The sequence below is a fragment of the Triturus cristatus genome, chromosome 4_2 (genome assembly GCF_964204655.1).
Source record: "Triturus cristatus chromosome 4_2, aTriCri1.1, whole genome shotgun sequence".
NCBI lineage: Eukaryota > Metazoa > Chordata > Amphibia > Caudata > Salamandridae > Triturus > Triturus cristatus.
In genome coordinates, this window is record NC_140586.1 from 414596902 (window position 1) to 414618203 (window position 21302).

The window sequence follows — 21302 nt, forward strand, 5'->3', positions numbered from 1 at the left end:
GCGGCTCATTAAAATCTAGCGAACCTTCTGTCTGAGGCAGAGAGCTCAGAAACACGTGGCCATACTGTGACTGAGAAGCAAGACAAGGTACGCTCATCGAAGAGGCATGCGACTGTATCACTGCATCCACCCACGGTACACGTACAAGACGCTTACATAAGTCATGGAAACCAGACAGATGGGTGACGCCATTTTAGAATACCCAACGCTTGTATCAACAGATGCGGACAGAAATGCATGCACATACAGGATGGTGGGTGCAGCAGCAATCACACACTTTAAAGGAGGAATAAAGAAACCACAAAAGAACAGGTTAGCGGGTTTACGATCCTTGGTGTCTCACAACTTTGAAGCTCCCCAGCAAAATCACCTTTTTTTCTCCAGTGAAAGGAACATAATCCGCACGGTCTTTTTGCTCCAGTGATTCCTTCTCTAAGTAGGCTAGGGGGCGGTCCCTGTCAAAGTTTCCCGTGGCTTTTCTTTCAGTCTGGTCCTTCTGTCTTCAGCCCGCTGGTAGGAGGGTATGCTGTTAAAATAAAACAAGGGGGCAAAGGGGAGGGAGGAGAAAGGCGATCGCGAAAGCGATCGCCTTTGTGAAAAACAAAGCCGCGAGTGGTGCGCGCGCGCCCATATGCTTTCAACTATCGCGCCCGTGTCTGGGCACGATAATTGAAACCATATGGCAGGAAATGCGTGCAATAGACACCAATAGGCCAGGAGCGGAGCTATGCGCCCGCCTCCGGCCTATTGGTGTCTATTTTACATAAGAACACGCACGGAAAGGCCAATAGCAGGCCGCAAAGGTAAAATCACTCGCACGAGCGTGTGCATTTTCCAGGTCGATTTTCAAAACCTGGACAAAAGGACTCTCGCCTGCGCGAGCTCTGCTGCGCAGTGCAACGCAGGTCGCGAGACCTAAAAAGTGATAGAAATTCAATAAAGAAGCCTGCCTGTTCTGTTTTGAGCCTTCATCCCACTTGCTCACTGTCCTGCGAACAGAACATTAGTCACTTCTTAGTCTTGATATTCAAAGGACCATCATATCCTTTGACCTTGAAAATAATCTTACATTTAAAACAGTGTTCAATTCACGCCTATTTATACATGTACTTGAGTAACAGCTGGTTAACATCTACTCCACTGGTTCAAGCTATAGGCGCCCAAATAAACAATCTTGAGTTTACTACAGGTGTAGTTGTTCCCTTTGAATTCTCTGTTGATATACAGTCTCCTTGACAATCCACCAGTGCTCTCGGGTGTCTAGGTCCACATGAATCAATGGCCACCAACAGCCTGAGAGATCACATGGGGATCACCATAGGATCTCTAGAGCCTCGTGCCTTTTGGCCCTGGGAAGGATTCTCACAGCAAATTATCATAATTCAGGAGCTCATAGAAAGCTTAATGATCGCTAAATGATTTTATTCAGTTCCCCAAGAAAGTTGATTCTAACTTACATTAACAGTACCTCTTTAGTATTCTAAACGAACTAACACGTGGCTAACCAGTACATCCATCTCTGCAGGCTGGACGTGATCCTATCGTAGGCTGGGCATTATTTCTCTGTTTAAGTACTTTTAACCAACAGCTGATTTAGAAGACAATGAGACACTGGACAGCTAGAAAACGAGTTCATACTGTAACAGAAGAGAAGAGTGAAAGGGTACATGGTCAAACAAGTTACATCAGAGTCTTTCAGCAGTGTTTTTACACACCTTACTCTTTACTCTAACCTCTCATGGGTCACTTTCCAGAGGAATGAGTGAAAATGGTGGAAGCGATCTGCCCGTGCTGGATATACCGCACCTCCTCATGCGAACTGAAGCCCTTGATGCCAGATTGGGCATTTTGTATCTTTGAATTCTAGTTTGCCATTTATGAAAACTCTAAATTCATTAAATATAGATCATAAATGGACTTTGGTCAAAACTCAAAATGGGGCAGCTTTCTAATGAATCTCTAACAATTATGTACGCTTTTGACTCTTTTCTCTTTTATTGTTCATGTGTCCATTCTGAAAGTAATTTGCGGGACTAAACGTAGCAGACTTTGCGGGGTGCTCCCTGTTGCTCCAGAGTGTGCCCGACAACACTAGTTCTTAGATCTACAGCTCATACCAAGCACAGTCATTCATCGACATCCGAGAGGAAGGGGCAGACTTTCAAACCGCTGTTGATAGGTAAATATGAGAAAAACTTTATTCTCTGGATATTACCGATGAACTGAAGTGTACCAAAGCTTCACTTCATAACTCTTAGCAGGTGTAGTACAAAAGTAGACAGGTTTAAATAAATGAAAAACCAGCCACATAAATAATGTAAAGATACTTTTTTTGGATCAAGAATGGCATGCAGGCCTCCTCCCATTACTTAAGTTGTGAAATATACGTTGTGCATCAGTTAATATGCCAAACCAGCTTTGTTACTCAGACATCTGACTGGGACACGGCGAACGGGTTGCACCAAAATGACTATAACAGTGTGGGAAATGCTGCACTGTACCACAAGGGGCCTGCTGGAGACCTGTCTCTTGCATGTGGGTGTTTGCTAAGTCTGAGAGGATTGTTTTTGACAGGGAGAGAAGCAGTTGCCAGCTTGTCATCCCAGTGAGGAAAGAAGTTGATCGTGTCATATTCGTTTGAATCATTTCCTTATCATAACTAACTTTTCGAGGTAAGTAAATTGTGCATTTGTGAAGTATGATTTTTCTTTCAGTTCTAAAGTGAGTGATCTCAAAACATTTATCTTTAATTGAAAGAATAGCAGCGATGTAGATTGAAAAGTTGGACATAGCCTGCTGCACTTCCTTTTTAGGTCTAGTGTTATCCAATACCTTTTGATTTTAGTGACATTATATCAGTAATATGCTTACTTTTTGGAGCTTTCAGCCAGCCCTCTTCATCCATTGGTTTATTATTGTGTCATTCACATTTTCTTCCACGCAGTACTGCTTCCAGGATAGGGGCAGTGGGTCAACCCATTTTAGCAATTTGATAACTCCACCGTGAGTGAGCAATATCTGCCCTTTCACAAGGCGCTCATCCCCACTCAAAATCGTTCTCATAAGTGCCAGGAACTGCTATGCAATGTGGGCTTTTTGAGACCCCAAAAATGTTTGATATTAGCCATATTTTTTTAGATTGATGAGGGGCCGACAGTTCACCAACACTTATGGTTTGCAAAAACCATGACAAACAAAATAAGCATTGACAAAACCAAAATGATGGCAGGCAATTCCAGACCTATTGACTTTGCCAATGCTTATTATACATGTAAACATGTTAAGCCCCTCACAGTTAGATATGTTACAGATTATAATGCTCGTTTTAGGGACAAGCATAATTTGATTTCCAGTGTTCATGCTGCAAATTAAGCAAATGCATAATAGAAAATAAAATCAATGTTTTTTCATTTATAGAGTCAGTCTGGACCCAAAGGCACATGAAGCTGTTGGTGCCCTCCGCAGTCACCTGATCCAGTTCACCCCTCACTTTACATCTGGTAGTCTTTCTGATGAAAAAGCACCACTGATTTTGAAAAAAACATTTGCCTCGTAAGTATACTTTTCAAAGTAAAAAAAAAAGTATTTGAATAATTGCGAGGCATTCTGCCATGGGCAGGAGAATGAGTGACGATGTCACCCAGTGACACCTTCATGCATGTCACAGAACTAAAGCTCTACAGTTTTGATTCACTAATGTCCCCTTTCTGCTTATCACGAGATTTTGTAATCAATCCTAATCTTTCTGTTTAACTTTAGGTCTTGACATTTTTAAAAAACACTCAACTCATTGACCTAGAGTTTATTTGAATATACTATAGGCATGTGTATTGACATTGTATTTTATTGCATGGATTATACACCCTGTTCCTCAGTGCTGCTGATTATTGGACTATGTGGGTTAACATCTGGGGACAAGTGATTTTCAGGCTAAGCTCTTAAATTGATCACTAACCCACCACCCCTTCTGCCGCCTCCGAAACTGATCGATTTAATTTTCACTTCTCTTTGGAGGACAAAGCTTTTTGTGAATACAGAAATGTGTGCTTGGAAGGTACTCCTCATTGTGAATTTGTGATTTAAGAATATGAATTTCGATAGGAAGAGTGGAAGTTTTGAGCATTTGTGAAGAAATTGAGGGCGCCATTTAGAGTTTGGTCAACCGGTACTCCGTCACAAACGTGACAGATATTCCCTCCTAAATTAAATGCATTTTATATTCTAATGAATTTGTACTAGGCCGATGAGATATCCGTCGTGATTGTAATGGAGTACCCATCTACTAAACTCTAAATGCGTAAAATGCTTTGCAAAGTGGACCTTCTCTTTACACTTAACTGCTTCATTGTTTATTGGGAGCTTAGGCTCATAAGGCAATCATAAATTGAACAAAGGCTAAACTACACATTATATCATTTAAAAAAACGTAATTTTGAGCTATTATTATAAGAGTATCCTATGAATCACGCCATATAACAAGCATTTTGTTTTAATTTATATATACATCTAAATGTTAAATAATGTATGTCTTTATAATATAGCCTATATCCATTTCATAAATGTTCCTCTTTGCTAAATTGGCACCAAACACTAAGTAGCCCATATTAATTTAAGGCAAATATTATTTGATTGTGTAGGCTTATCACTAAAATGGGGTTATTTCAAATATCTTGCATTTTCATGGTGCTCTGTCCCCAATAAGTATTATAACACCTGCCACGTTTAAGAAAAGGTTATGCTTAAGATATATTTGAAAGTATTTAGTCAATATTTCTGAAGTTGCATTGTTGAGTACTGTTAAAGTTCCTAATGTGAAAATTATTCTGCTCGGTATTTTTGCCAATGTTTTTATTGTTTTTGTGCAAAAGATGTGAACATTTAACAATACGATTAGGGCGAACATCTAGATGTCCCTGCTACATTCTGCACAATAGACACCCTCCTGTTCTCCCTCCAACCCGTTATTGTAAAACATAAACATTGAGGTCTGTTTACATAGCACTTTAGAGTGTATAAAGTGGTACTCCTATAGTGATCTTTCAGGTACTCTTACATGGCTTTTTGAATTGGTCTCTAAACCTCTAAAATGGAAATATTTATGCACAGTTAGTACAAGTAGAAAATAGTATGCCCTAGTTGAAAGTTTTGGAACCAATTCACTAAGGCTTGTAAGAATAAGAGTGTGCTTACGGTCTTTATACTAAATAGGGAACAACATTGGGCCCTGATACTGGCGCTCCACAACATGGAAAACACATTAGCTGTTATGCAATCTGCAGTCAATAAGGCTCTTGCCCGACACATGCAGCAAATATATACCATGAGGCCACCAATAGCGCCAGGCCTTATTGCGCAATACCTGGATGCACTTCCCCTTCCTCTTCTGGGGACCCCCTTGAGGGAGGAGCTTTAGGAGTAATTCTTCGTTGAGGTGCTCCATGAAACCCTCTGAGGATTACCAAAAAATAAAACGCTGGGGGTAGATGCCTTCCCGGCTGAAACATATCAATCATTTACCGGCCAGGTGCTAGAAACACCTTCTGGAGACCTTCCAGGAGGCACTCAGGGTGGGGATTCTGCCACCCTGATTGTGGGAGGGGATAATTTGACTGCTTCTTAAACCAGGGTTGGTGGGGGGCGGGGGGAGGCTGAACATCTCCTCATACTGGCCAATTGCAGTTATTAACTTCAACATACCATCCCCCAGAGAGCTGGAAAAGTTAGCAGGGCTGCACCTTCTGAACCTTGGTTCTCCGAAGAACTAAGATCATTAAGAAGACTCTGCTGTAGTCTAGAAAGATGCTGGCGTAAGCATTATGATCCCAGGGATAAAGAAAGATACAAGTCAAGATTGGCACAATAGAAAGAATTGATTAAAAACACTAAAATCAGATATTATTCAGAAAGAATAGAAGGGGCACAAAACAACTCGAAGGAACTGTTTGCAACAGTTTTGAAACTTAGCCATGTGCAGGAGACTAGCCAAAGTACAACAGATCAAGCGTTCTGTGACATCTGGCCTCATATTTTTGTGATAAAGTCTCTGCTATCTACAACACATTCAAGGCTCACTCGGTTAGCACACTAACTGCTCGGGCTCCATTATCTGATATTGAAAATCCACTTTCAGGCTTGTTCATCTCGGCCCATGAACGCACTTCACTCTGTTTTTTAAATTTTACACTAATGTCTCATTAACAAACCGCAAAGATTCTGGTAGCAACTAAGTCCTAATCCCCGCTGGACCCCTGTCCTCGGAGAATAAGCCACATGTTAGCTGAGAGACTCGCATGCCCTCTCATGGAGGCTCTAAACACCGCCATTGAAACTACAACATTCCCCTCTCTGTGGAAAAAGACATCTATTTTACCTTTATTTAAAAAGCCTAATTTAGATAAAACTGATGTAGGAAACTATTGTCCCATCTCCCGCCTACCTCTACCGGCTAAGATTCTTGAAAAACATATGAATCGGGAACAAGGTGCCTTTATTGAGAAAAATCAGGTCCTAGATCCTACCCAGTATGGCTTTAGAAGCCAACATAGTACTGAACTGACCTTGCTTACCGCTATGTTAATGTTATGTTAATTTGGTATTTATAAAGCGCACGGCTACTCCCTGGAGTGTCCCGCAGAAAAGACTCCCAAGGCAGAAACGGCGAAAACAGATTAAAGTTGGAAAAGCCATGGTTTGAGCTTTTTCCTGAAGCGGAGCAGGTCCTGAACCCGGGAAAGCGAAACTTTAGGAACAGGGATCTGAAGCTGGGCCGAAGACCTCAGAGTCCGTTGGGGAGTGTAATGGGGGAAATCTTTGTCTAAGGTAAGGGGCTCTAATCTGATGAAATGCCTTAAAGACCAGAATCATAGATTTAAAATGGATTCTTTTCTGAACAGGGAGCCAATGCAAAGAGGACAGGAGAAGGGGGCGCATGAGTCCTGGGACTTGCCAGAAAAATGGCCCTAGCAGCCGTATTCTGGATCACCTGTAAACGTGCAAGTAAGTAGCCGGGTAGTCCCAAGTACAAGGAGTTGACATAGTCCAATCTCGAAATCACCAAAGCTAGGACAATGATTTTTCTGTGAGGGACAGAAAGCAGGGGAAAGAAGTTCCTCAACATTCTTAAAACCCCGAAACAAGTCCCGGCTTCAGATTGGATCTGAGACTTCATAGAAAGCGTGGCATCCAATCTGACTCCGAGATTCTTAAGCATGGTCACAGACGAGCTGGGGGTGTGGGGGGGGGGACATATCTTGCGGCCATCAGTTGTGCCATGCCTCACTTGGGTGGGGGCCAAAAAAGATAATCTCAGACTTTTCAGGGTTACATTTCAATTGATTATCTTTCAGCCATGAGAAAACCTCTGAGAGACAGAGTTTATTGCATGCCCACCAAACTCAGCACCCTTCTCACAAGTGAACAACAACTGTGTATCATCCGCATACGATACGATCTTTGCCCCACGTTGTTCAGCAAGAAGGTCGATAGGGGCCATATATAGATTGAACAAGGTTGGGTTCAAAATAGAGCCCTGCGGGACCCCAACATTCATGGGAGGAATGGCGGCAGAAAAAGGGGGGGGCCAAATGGTTTGAAGACGGTTATTTAAGAACAACCTGATCCATCGCAAGGCTATTCCGCCAACACCGCCCTCCACCAGTCTTTGTACCAATCTATTGTGGGGCACGGTGTCAAAGGCCGTGGAGAGATCTAACAGTACCAGGACCGCGTTGCCTTCCCTATCAAGCGTGGCTTTTATAGTTTCAGCAACTTCTAAAAGGGCCGATTCAGTGCTGAAGTTCGCCCTGAAACCTGACTGACTAGGGTGCAAAAGATGATTGGTCTCAATATAGTAAGTGATGATGGAATTGACATATTTCTCCAAAACCTTGGAGAAGAAAGGTAACAGGCATATAGGTCGATAATTACCAGTTACCTCTGGGTCAGCTGTGTGTTTTTTTTAACAATGGAAGAATTCTCGTGTGTTTCCAGCAGGGAGGCATATATCCCTCCCCCAAGGCCTTGTTTAAGATTTGATTCACAATAGGATTAATCACCTCTGTAATTACAGCCAACACCTTAGCGGGACAAGGGACGGCAGGAGAGCCTGACTTCAAGGACTTCATGAGAGTTAAAGATTGGTCCATAGAGATGTCAGGGAACCGCTACCGAGGAAATCAGACTGGCAGTTGACAAAGGAGGATCGGCAGCTTTGATACTGCTAGATCTGTCCGCTGCTTTTGACACGGTAGACCACGGCATTCTAATAGATCGGCTTCGTGAGGCAGGAGTTGGTGGTTCAGCTCTTGCACTCCTTAAGTCATTTCTGCATGGTAGGGAACAATTTGTTGAAATAGGAGGATTTAAAACAAAATGTTTTAGGCTCCCATGTGGGGTGCCCCAGGGCTCATCCCGGAGCCCTACCATTTTAAACATTTATGTTACTCCCCTGGCTCGTATGATCAAAACTCATGGTTTTGAATTGGTATCATACGCAGACGACACACAGATTATTATATCAATCTCAAGCAAAAAACAGGATACTACATTGATGTTCAAGGAGTGCATGAGAAGTGTTAACGAATGGATGGCCGAAAACTGCCTTAAGTTAAACTCGAATAAAACAGAGGTTTTACTTTTCGGCAAGGATGCAACATTTTGGTCCTCAGACTGGTGGCCATTAGAAACTGTCCCCGTCCCAGTCACTAAGGCTAAAAATCTTGGAGTCATTATAGACTCCACCCTTTCCTTCTACCAGCATGTAAAAATGCTTACTGCATCTATTTATTACACCTTGAAAATCCTGAGGAAAGTACTCCCTTTTATTCCAACAAGCTTACAGAAAACTGTGGTGTCAGCCTTAGTGTTATCAAAACTTGACTACTGCAATGGGCTTTTGGTTGGAGCAAACAAATCGGTTGTAGCGAAACTACAGGTACTTCAGAACTCCGCCGCAAGATTGCTCCTTGGATTAGCCAAATACACATCAGCTAAACATGCCCTCAACACTCTGCACTGGCTTCCTATGGTGAAGCGCATAAGGTTTAAAGCCTTACGCATTGCCTTTAAAGCATTACAAAATTCAGGTCCAAGTTACCTGATAAAACGCTTTAAATGACACATCCCTGGACGTACACTTCAATCAACTTCACTGAAGTTAGTAACAGAGCCTACATTCCGCCTTCAGAGATGGTTTGGTAAGAGCTTCTTCAGCATTACTACAAGATGGTGGAATAAGCTACCATTCTATTTGAGGAATGCTTCTGAGCTGCTGTCTTTTAGGATGGGACTAAAGACATGGCTCTTTACTCTGTAACCCTGCGTAAGGACTGGAAATACGATATCTAGTGTACACTCTGTGCCATTTCTTCAAGCGCCTAGACGCCCTCGGGCAGCAGTGCGCTAAATAAATACTTAAATAAATTAACATACAATATCTGTAAGACTCTGGTGACCAGGTTGAGCCGGGTGGTGGGAGTACTAGTGCAGGAAGACCAGTGTGGTTTTGCATCATGACGTAATGCAGCCATGAATATATGATGTTTGACACATGTACTGCACTCATTGCAGGACAGAGACAAAGAGATTGGCCACTGTGGCGATAGAACTCGAACAAAACCATTGACATGCTTAACTAGGACTGCTTGTGGGAGATCATGAGGCACATGCGGTTGGGCCAGGGATTCAGTAAATGGGTCAGATTAATTTTTGAGCAACCCACGGTCAGGGTAAGAACGGATAGACTGATGTCCAATGCATGGAGCATTGCGCTAGCTATGAAGTCTCTGGCGCTTCACATCCGGTCGGCACTGGCGGAGTAGGGACTTAGGTTTGGAGATGCTACCCACTTAGTATCCCTGTATGCCGATGATGTGTTGTTTTACTTATGACTCCCACTCTTGTCGGTTCCTATATTGTTATGTTTCTTATAACAACTTGGTGAGGTCTTGGACCTTCAGACGAACATTCAGAAAAGCCTCCTCTTTCCCCTTGGGGTTTGACCTTCCGAACGGTTGCAGAGCTCCCAGATATAGGGCTGAGATGGGAAATGTAAAAAATGTTTTGCTATTCGTGATAGCTCACACCAGAAAAATGCACTAGGAATATAACACGGGAGGGTGATCTAGGGACTCCAGACATCAACTGATTACTGGATGTTGCTGCCGCTCAGTCATGAGGCGGGTTGCGGTGATGGCAGTCCTGCCGCGATGCCTTTATACCTTGCAGAATTCAATTTGCTCCCTCCATCTACCCACATTTAAAAAGCTGGATAGTCTCCTGATTAAACTGGTATGGGGATAGGCGCAATAGAGACTCCTAAGTCTTACTCAAACGGGACTTGTAAGAGGTAGGTGTGGACTCCTGGACGTACAAGCCTAGTACTATGCATCTCGCATGCAAAATGCAACCAGTTTGGCGGCAGAGGAGGATAATTGTGAGTGGAGGCTACTAAGATGTACGTATGGGGCTGACTCTCTGGTGGAGCTCCTAACGCAGGGGAATACCAGTACATTATCAGACAGACCAGGATTGTTTGGGAACTGATCGTAAAAAAGGTGCTCCAGAGGCCACTATTAACTAGAACCCTGTTACCATTGGTGATCCAACAGTTTAAACAGATAACAGAGGCAATGGCCATGACTAGAGAGGGGTGTTGTGAGACCCTGGGGGACACCTTTCTCTCATTCCACAAAACTCTTGACGCATTTGGGGTGGGCCCAGGACAGTTCCCCCTATATGCAAAACTGGTGAGGACAGCCAGGGAGATTTGCGCCAGTTTCCTGCTAGACTGTGAGCAGACTGTGGACGCTATCCTGCAATTAGGCACCTCATGTGACACCATATCACATATGTACAGAGCCCTAAATCCCTGCAAGAAGTCAAGGTCTTGCAGAGGGTGTGTGTACAGGTGAGAGCAGTCTCGAGCAGTGCAAGGTTTCAGTTGATACAATTTAACTTCTTGCACTGCACATACCTCATGCTGGTGGTTCTTAGCAAAATGTATCCTGGAAAGAGTGCTGCGTGACCCAGGTGCCAAACAGAGAGGGACACATTTCTTCACTTAGCCTGCGACTGCCGCCCTGTGAGACGCTATTCTGACTCCATCCTCTTCACCTTAGAGACAGAAACTGGGATACCTTTGGAGCCTGGCCCTGGTATTAGCCCTTAGGAGGGTCGCAATGTATTGGATGGGTAACAGCAGCACCCGTGTTCCCTCATGGTATAGGGACGGTAAAGAATGGGCTCTTGCGGAGAGCAGCACATTAAATTGAATAGACATGACGAGAAGGTGCAGGAGGACTTGCAAACGTGGGTGAACCTTCTGAACAAATATGTGGGCAGGGAGGAGTGAAGGTTGGAACACTTTGGAGGAAGGACCATTCCAGATAGTGGACACTCTGTAACTCCTCCGGATGCTCCCACCTAAAAAGCCTGGAGGGAATGGGCGATACTTTGGAGGGAGATGTGATCCTGCTGAGAAACTGATGTTCTGTCACATGCATGTAATGGTGAAGGTCCGGTGGTCCACAGGTTCTTTGGAGATTGCTCTAACCGTACTTTAGTGGGATTGCATGCTGAAGGAATTTGTGGTGAAATATGTACACTGCTATATCATTGCTGTGAATAAAAACTAATAAAGAAAGTTAGAAAAAAAAGAATGAAAGCATACTCCTGTAGTATTACTTTCTATACTCCTAAATGCTCTCCTGAATTGGATGCTTAGCCTTTTAATTTTTAAGTATGACAGAAGGTCAGACAATAACTTAATGATATTGAGTGTTTAATGGTTAAATGGTGTGTCTCTTTCCACCATCTTGATAAACAGTTGTGTATCAATGCAAGGACAGACTTGATTGCATCAAAGTATTTGCTTCCGGTCTATCCTTCAGGCTTTAGAGCAGGATGTGCAACTTTCGACAAGTTGCATTTACTCTCCTTATCAAGAAGGCGCAAAATCAAATAAAGTAATTTGATGTTTGCTTTGTGGTTTACTCCTCAGCATTCGGCAAAGCAAACCACAATAATCTTTGGCCAAAGCTCCTTTCATTGAGATTAATTCCAGCTTGCTCTAGCTTATAATAGCTCTACACACCAACACTTGGAAGCAAATCAAGTTGTCGACTGAGCAGCATCTCTCTGTCAAAATTACCATCGACAGTGAGCTAAAGCAGGGGTGCGTACTTGCCCCATCTCTTTTTTCCTTATACTTCTCTGACTTTGGCAACTATATTCAAAAATCTGAATTCTTGCCCCCTAAAGAGGGGAACTGCTGTCTCGGATGTGGTGCGGGGAGACTGAATATGCCCATGTAGCTTGGTTTTGCCCAGGAGTGCAGCACTTTTGTACGGCAGTCTTGGCAGAGCTTGGTGAGATTACCGGTGAGCATATCGCGGGGGGCCCCCTTACTGATGCTGCTGGGTTATGACAGAGATTTCCTGAACACTTCTAGGCATCTGGTGGCCATTGGGTTGCTGCTTGCTCGAAGCAGAATAACGATGCGCTGGGCTAGAGGGCCGCTTCCAACCCTAAAAGACTGGCATGTTGACATGACGTACTGCAACACGCAATTAGATCTATACCGCTAATTATTGCTGGTCTGTGAGGAACCATTGGCGCACTGAAAACTGACACCGGCTGGAGTCCTTGCTTACCGCCGACACTGCCAGGAGTCTCTGCCTTCTGTAAACCGCACCAGGAGCCCCTGCCTCTGCCAATAGCGCCGCCGCCACGGGACTACAATTCCCGAGGTCCTTTGCGGCGGCGCGCTCTGTTCACGTCACGGCAGCGCCCGGAGGCGCATTCAAGAATCGCTGAGGCCGGCGGAGTGGGGGTAACCATTAGCGCACTGAAAACTGACACCGGCTGAAGTCCCCGCTTACCGCCGACACTTCCAGGAGTCTCTGCCTTCCGTAAACCGCACCAGGAGCCCCTACCTCTGCCAATAGCACTGCCGCCACGGGACTACAATTCCCGAGGTCCTTTGCGGCGGCGCGCTCTGTTCACGTCACGGCAGCGCCCGGAGGCGCATTCAAGAATCGCTGAGGCCCGCTTTGCGGGACGCGCCAGACGAAGCCCGGGCAAAGGGCGGGTCGTCTGTGGCCGTCCGTGGCCAGAGGAGGCCGGGCCGGGTCACCCCCCTTGGATTTGCAGTTCCTGACTACCTATGTGCCCAGGTGATCTTCAAACTCCCGGTTGTTTGTTACATTGACTTGCTTTGTACTTTTGCCTTTGGGGGTGTTTTAAATTGTGCAATATGAATAGACGTAAGGGCGCGGTGGGGACACTTGATGCATTCATGATCAGGGCAGAGAGCTTACTTACGAGATTGAACTAACTGAGCGGCGTTTATCTTTAGATTTAATAACGGCTCAGCGGCGCTCTTCTTTGGAAGCCTTTACACAGGGAGACATCCTACATCATCGCCTCTCTGTGTCACCTACCCTACCTCCTATGTCTGTGGCATCTTCTCCCCAACCCTCCCCCTTAGTTATTTCGGATTTACCCGCCGGTACCATTCCAAGTGGCCAAAAAGCTCGCACTAGATCACGCACCTCTAAAATAACTATAGAGGCTAAATCTAGTGGTCCGCCGGCCAAACGAAAAAGGGGCCCCAACAATAAATCTAATTTTCACTGCTGTCCCGAAGGCCTTAGTACTGCCCCACTAAAAATATTAGCTGCTCCTAATACTGTGTCCGTAGGCACCCAAACTGATGATATCATTAGTTCCCAAAGTAAGGACGACATTATGATAGCTCTGGAGTCGGGCTTGAAAGCAATAGTCAGTCACTCTAAGGCCTTATTTGATAAAAACTTTGCCTCTTTACAGGAAAGACTCACACGTATGGAGCAATTGTTAACTCGGGAGTCAGCTTCTGATCCATCGGTTGATAATCGTAATTCTCTAAACACAACCACTTGTATGCCGGGGGATTCCGTTAACTTAGGTCTTGGGATGGCTGATGCTAATAATAGAACCCAATGTCCACCTAGTAGTTTATCGCAACATTCCTCTGCGACTGTTCCCCCCCCAAATATCGGACCACGAAGTAAGACAATTCCCCACAGCCCCAATGCCACCAAAGACTTTTCCTAATACTGAGACTCTGAATCTCCCCCCTGCGTCACATCCTTATGTGATAGTTTTGGCTGGAGTTCCTTGCTTGTCAGGTGCGAAGAAGGAGTCATGGGTGGATCTTCATAACAAATGCGTGGACTGGTTGAGGAAACACAAAGGGTTTGATCCGGCCAGATTACACGAAATCTTAATGGTGCGGAGAGTGGGATGGGTGGGTGAATCTGCCAAAAACATCACAGGCGATTGTATTGTTATAAATTTTTGCAGACCATACACTGTTCAGTCTCTAATGCGAACCTGTGAGTTATTGCCGGGCTTTAAGACGAATATATGTATGTTTACTCTTGGTTATTTTTATAAACCCATTACTAACGCCAGTGTGCCCACGCCCACGGCCCTTCCTTTGGTCAATCGCTTCTTAGCTCTGTCTGATTTAGACGTCCCTGACTGACAACCAGGAATGAGTGCTGAACCTCCAGTCTCGTTACAGAATGAGGCTCCTGCTCTTCGCTTAGCACTAGTACCCGTCACTCCAAATAGTTTAGATAACCACCTAGGGAGTGTAGTGTCAAGACTAGGCACCCTAAATGTTTTAAGTTGGAATGTAGCAGGCCTCCAACAGAGGTTTCGTGACCCTGGGTGGGTTAGTTTTATTCAGAGTCACGATATAATCATGTTACAGGAGACGTGGGCCACTACAGATCTATATGTTAATGGGTTCCAGTGTCATAACATTTTCGCAACCAAATCCAGATTGGGCCGCCCTTCGGGAGGCTTATCTATCTGGGTTAATATTTCTGTTGGAGGCACCACCAGGGTTATACCAAAGAACAACCAGAATTTCCAGGCTGTATTATTCAATCAGAAAATAAGCTTCTTTCTGGTCAATTTTTATAATGACGATTTTAGTTCATCACCAAATATAAATGTTATAAACCTTTTTAATTTCATCACCACAATCTAGGCATGACTTTGATGATACTAGCGGCCTTGTGTTGGGAGGTGATTTTAATGCGAGACTTAATGCTGATCGTCCACCTATGGGGGATTGTAACCTGGCCCCTGGGTGTCAAAGGGGTGTGGAATTAACTTCCTTTTTGAACTCACATAATCTGGAGAATGCCATGGACATAATGGCTAACTGTTTTCCAACAGCCCCCCTAGTGCCCACATTTAGAGGTAGAGATTGCTCATCAATAATTGACTAAATTTTTATTTCTCCTGGGCTGGCCGATCGCATCAGTAAGGCTATAGTAATTCCTCTGCCTCAAGGGGATCACACCCCATTAAGGTCTGCCTAAAAGCAATCCACCGCCCAGTATATAATAAGGAATGTGGAGCTAGGAACCTCTCCATCTGCTCAAACAATCTTAGATTAAAATGGAGGGGTATTAACGTTATGGGGACCTTTCAGACTCTGGTTAGTGATAACCTACCCCTTTTTCTCTCATGTCTGTCTGATTTAAATCCGAATCCTGTGGCAGTTGAGGATTTTGTAAAGATTTGCTCAGCTCTTCGAGCCCAGCTCATGACCCCGCCGCGTGCAGTCACGGTGGACAAGGGATGGTTCGACCATGAGTGTTCACTGGCCAACCGTGACCTGCGGCGTGTTTTATCTTCCTGCCCGAGGAACTTGACCGACGTGAAAAATGCTAGGACTCGATATAAACTGGCCATTAGTAGAAGGAAGGAGGAGATCCTTGAAGAGCGTTGGGAGGTGTTAGCGCAAACCGCTGATTGCGGAAGGGGGGACATCTTTTGGGCCGCGGTCAAAGACCTGCGCTGCTCAGGTCAGCTCTTGACTCCAATGGATTGTACCATTTCCGGAGCTGCCTGGGTGGACCATTTCTCTAAGATTTATGCCGCCCCACCCTCAGCGATGGCTACTCCAATATTTAACCACTCCGTGGGTAGATATATCATTATCGGAGGTGGAAGAGGCTATCGCCCAGAGCGCGGGGAATAAGGCCCCAGGCTCAGATGGCCTTCCTATTGACATTATTAAAGCCTACCCTGACTTGTGGGGCCCTCTTCTGTTGAACGTTTTTAAAAATGTAACTCTTACCTCTCCACCACCAACTTGGTCATCGAGCATAATAGTGCCTATTTTTAAAAAGGGCGATCGGTCCCAACCATCATGTTATAGGCCTATCTCCCTTATCGACAACACCCTAAAATTTTTAGGCAGAGTGCTGTATAATAACATTTTGACCTGGGCTGAGGATAACCATATTTTAGAGAGTTGCCAGTTGGGTTTTCGTAATAAGGTTGGCACTGCAGAGCAGTGCCTTAACCTCAACCTTATTTTGGGCAAATATACCGTCGCACGTAAATGCCCAATTTACCTTGCTTTTATGGATTTATCTACCGCCTTCGACCTTGTTAATAGGTCGCTGCTTTGGAGGGCCTTATTGAAATATGGCCTGGACGAATCTATGGTTCATTTCCTGGCCTATTTGCATAGAGATTTGAAGGCTTGTATTAGGATTGGCCAAGGGGGTGAGGTGACTGAGATGGTAAGAGTCCACAGAGGGGTCAGACAGGGCTGCGTCCTAGCCCCTCTTTTATTTATTATTTATATTAATGGCCTGCACAAACATCTGGTTTCCCTAACTGGCGATGTCCCTAAAATAAATGGCAACCACCTCCCCGCTCTGCTTTATGCAGATGATGCGGTCCTTATGGGCCGCACCCCTAATGCATTACGCATTTTAGTGAATGGTTTCGTCGACCACATGGACTCCTTAGACTTAAAGACCAATTTAAAAAAATCTTTTGTTATGTCCTGTGGCCCGAAGAAACAACATATTGGTAGCATTGTAGTGGGGACAGAGAGACTGGGGTCAACTAGTAGTTTCCCGTATTTGGGAGTGGTCTTTGCTGCGAACAACTCCTGGCGTGGGCATATTGCCCACTCCAGGGGTAAGTTCTCAAAGGCCATTAACTCAATCTTGAGCCTCCCCCGCCCTAAAAAAACCGGTGCGCTGGCTGCTACCTTAAAAATATATAAAGCCCAATGCGTCCCGGTTGCCACATACGGAGCTGAGGTTTGGGGAACTGCTAGATGCTCATATATACTTGCTGAGGAAAATAGATTTTGCAGGAAACTCCTCTGTGCCCCCATTTCCTCCCCACACTATATATGCCATAAGGAATTGGGGTTGCATTTTATAGGGGACTTTATTCGTGCTCGCCCTGCTCTTTTTTGGCTGGCGATCTGGAAAAACCCTGCCGCTAAATTGACCAGGGACATTATCGAGGATTGTTTACGTTGTGATAAAGGCATGGCCATTCCCTGGCTCTCAGGGGTGCTGAGTGCCCTTCGCAGTGTGAATTTTCAAAAATGTTTTCTTAAAGCCTACCACCACCAAGCTACCACCCAAGTCTGAACTTAAAAAAGCACTTTATACGTTGTTCAGTGACGAAAGGGCCGCGAGAGAGTCTATGAAACCTAGTGTCTCTAGATATCTAGATCGCAATCTTTTAACTTATCCTACACCTAGTTATCTAACTCTTCCAATGAGTCACTGGGAGCGAGGCCTTATATTCCGTCTTAGGGCAGGTACTATCAAATATACTCTTAGTTTTCCGCTATGGAACTATAATGACCAATTTACCGAGCCATGCCCTTGTGATTGTCGGAGTGACCAAACAATTTTACAATTTTATTCTTCTGCAAATTTTATATTAAATGGTTTTTAACCCCGTATTTTAAAAAACTGAAACCAATCAGCCTGGACCTTGCATTTTCGATGATATTGACCCTGGACGATCATGAACTTGTTTTTCGTATGAGCTCCTTCTTAAAAACTGTGGTTCGTGCCCGATTAACTATGTCTTAAAGTTTGTATGGATTGTTGTTTTTTATTTTATAAACAGCATCATATTGTGTATTTTGTAACGCTATCTGTATTTTGTGCTTTTATGGATTACTATAAATCCGAATAAAGTTTTACTGACTGACTGGCTGGTCTGTAGCCGCCCAAAAGATTTATGGGGCCCATATCAGGCCTACTTGGCTCGACCTAGTGAGGAGGAGGCAGCCAGAGATGGGGGGGCCGTGGCTGTGGCCCTGTATGTGCCCTGTGTGCAGCAAAGTAATCAGGTCCGCTAGACGCGCGCTTAACACACTGGGGCCTGCCATTCCGATAGATGTTTGATATGCATGGATGTGGCTGTCACCCGGTACTGCAGCGGAATGTGTCGGTGTATCTATTCTCCCTGGGAGGGGGTGAGGTCTCTGCAAACGATGCACTCAACACATGTATTCACTGCTTGTAATGTTGGACTATTAATCTGTATCCCCCTATCCCTGAATGTTTCCCTTGTAACTTGTTTCTTTGTTCTCCATGCCTCGAACTGGTCTGCAAAAAGAACAGATGATGAACTGAATGCTTAACATTGTCAAACGTTAACTCCCAGCCATAGATCTGGGCCTAAATCCATCGTTTTTTTGCTCCCCATGCCATTCCAGTTTTGACCCAGCCATATGCAAATCAGTCTTGACCCTGCTCCCCATGGGAACAGTCCAGTCCGAACTGCCGGTCTTTTGCATCCCAATTAAATCTGTATTTTAATTTTGTGTTCAGTTGTTTAAAATCAAAATAAAGTTTACAAAAAAGAATTTGTGAATTGTCCAGTCAGTTATCCAGTATACACAGATGACTTTTGCCATCTGATCACAGACCCCCTATTGGATTTCAACGTCAGTTTTACTGCACTCAATGAATATACCCAGATGAATGATCTATCTTCTAACATAAAGAAATCCAAAATAATCTTGTTTGGGAGGGGTCCACAGAATTTCAAATAATACTGTGGAGCAAGTGAATTCATATGGCTACTTGGGCTTCCATTTGAACAAACATCTGACAGCTGCACATCATTTGCATACACTGAAAATAAAGCCCATTACCGTGAAAAAAGCCTTTAAGAGGTTCTTGGAAGTTTATCGAGGACGCGCTATCAGACCAACCATATCAGCCTTTCTGACCAAACTAATTCCTCTTTTGAGCTATGCTTCAATAGTACTACATGAAAAGAAAATTAATAAGATCAGAACAATGCCCAATCAAAACGCCCGCTCTTTATTTAATTTACGAAGCTCTACTCCACATGCCATGATTAGGCGCAAATTAAGTCTTTCATCGTTCGAAGCAGCTCACTGGATCCAGAAACTGCGATCGTGCCTCCGCAAAATTGGATTCCCTGCGAGGGCTGAAATACCAAGAGCAGACATCGATTTCTGGGACCAGCTTGGGTCGTCCTTGCGACAAAATCAATATTTTTCTCCAGGATCATACTCAACCAACTATATAGGATCTGCCCAAAATGTCATTATCAACCAGTGAAAGAGTTATCAGAGAAAGACTGCAGGAGTCCTCGCGTCTAAGGGATTTATTAAAAGCTTCACTATACAGACACTCAAAGCACTTCGTGGAGTCTTGCTTCAAGTCAAAGCAGCAGTACATCGTTCCAATTTAAAGGCACCAACAAAACTATACATTTTAAGATTATGTCTATTATATATAACATCTGCAAGAGTTTCAAAGCCTCTGGAATTCTACATTCAGTACCCAAATTGTAGACTTTGTCATTACTGCAAGGAGTCTTTGAACTATATTGTGTGCCTTTGTCCTGAGTAGAGTGATATTCGTATCAAGTATTTACTTGCTTACTTTAGGAAGCTGTCTTTGTGTACTGTAAAGGAGGCAACTCTAGCTTGTTTTATGACTCAATCAAATGCTTTTATAATTAAACTAATACAATTAATGGCTGTAACATATGTGAGACTCAAATTAATATATATTAATTAATTGGCCTTTAACGGGAGTTGAACATATTCCATGTATTTCATTGAATACACTTTAGTAGGTGGAGAAAGACAGACTTATTTGATTAATTTTAACTGGTCTTCAAGTCTGTTTTATGACCCATTCAAATGCTTTTAGAGGGAAACTATTATATTTTTGAGTCATAACATATGCAGGTCTCAAATTTAAAATATATTAAATAATGGGCCTGTAAGGGAGGTTGGACATATTTTATGTACTTTACTGAATGCACTTTAGTAGTTGGAGAAAGACAGTCCTATTTCATGAATATTAATGCGAATCTCAAATTAAAAGATTGTACATAATAGGTCTGTAACGGAAGTTGAATATAAACTTTCTTCTAGCATGTTTTTTGCTTGTGCTGTTTAGGGTGTTGATTTCAACAATTTAAATCATGTAGTTTATTAGGCTAAATTACGTCTGGGAATTTTATACAGAATTGTGTATTCCACACAATAAAGAATTTACACACAATACAAGGAAAATGTGGGGATATACGCGTGCTCTCCAGTAATTTTCCCCTTTACACGTTTGTTGAATGCTGACTAGATGTTTTGATATTTAGTGTATTCATTTCTCAGTCTCCATGTACTTTTCTCCATAGCCGCTGCTCTGTTTGGTATTTCAACCTCTTAAATATCCCTCTTGGTGCACCTGGTTTGTTGAATGGTTCATAAATGCATGTTTTTTTCTTCAGCTGCACCACTGTGTATTAATAGAAATGGTGATTGTTATTGTTTGGTTTACTTTGGGCTGTGTTTTTTGTATACAAAAGTTAAATTCACAAAAAACGAATTCAGTCACCAACCATTCTTACCACATTTCAGTAAGGGGGGTGTGAAGGATTTGTTAAGCGCCCAGAATCTTGTATAGATCCTGATAATTATATGTAGATCGCTGAGTTTCCTGCGAATACGCCCTGGTCTAGTTTGTCCCAGTAAATGGGCAGTATTTCATTGGAGTGCTAGTTATTGTTGAAATGGTTGTGCATTTTTCTCGTGAATTAACTTTAGCAGTGTTTCCTGGCAACTTTGCATCTGAGTGGATGTTGACAATCTGTGTTTTTTTCAAACAACTTGAAAGGAGTTTGGAAGGCCCAATTTTCCAGTGAAAATTCATGGGGGAAATGTTGCTGTAGCAATCATAGTATTTATAGCATTCACAACAATTACAGCAAGCTCACACTCACTATAAAACTTCGTCTTACATCTCTAATTTCAAGAGGTAACCTATTTATGGGGAGATTTAGTTCTTGGCTTTACCTCCACCAAGCTATCTAAAATGGTAGTACACTTCCAAACGTAAATGCACACCGAAGATAGAAAATGAAATAAGTAACTTTTTGCTTAATAGGTCATATCGAAGTAAAAAGATTAACAGCCTCATTTAGAG

The 21302-nt window shown here is 43.5% G+C and overlaps 1 protein-coding gene across 5 annotated transcripts in view; it reads left to right on the forward strand.

Moving 5' to 3' along the window:
• AGL (amylo-alpha-1,6-glucosidase and 4-alpha-glucanotransferase) overlaps positions 1 to 21302 on the forward strand; it is a 453547-nt gene that overhangs the window by 202147 nt on the left and 230098 nt on the right. For all 5 annotated transcript variants that reach the window (XM_085601874.1, XM_085601873.1, XM_085601871.1 and 2 more), the window contains exon 20: positions 3418 to 3552. In XM_085601874.1, coding sequence (XP_085458000.1) covers positions 3418 to 3552 — 135 coding nt within the window. The remainder of the gene's footprint in view (positions 1 to 3417; positions 3553 to 21302) is intronic.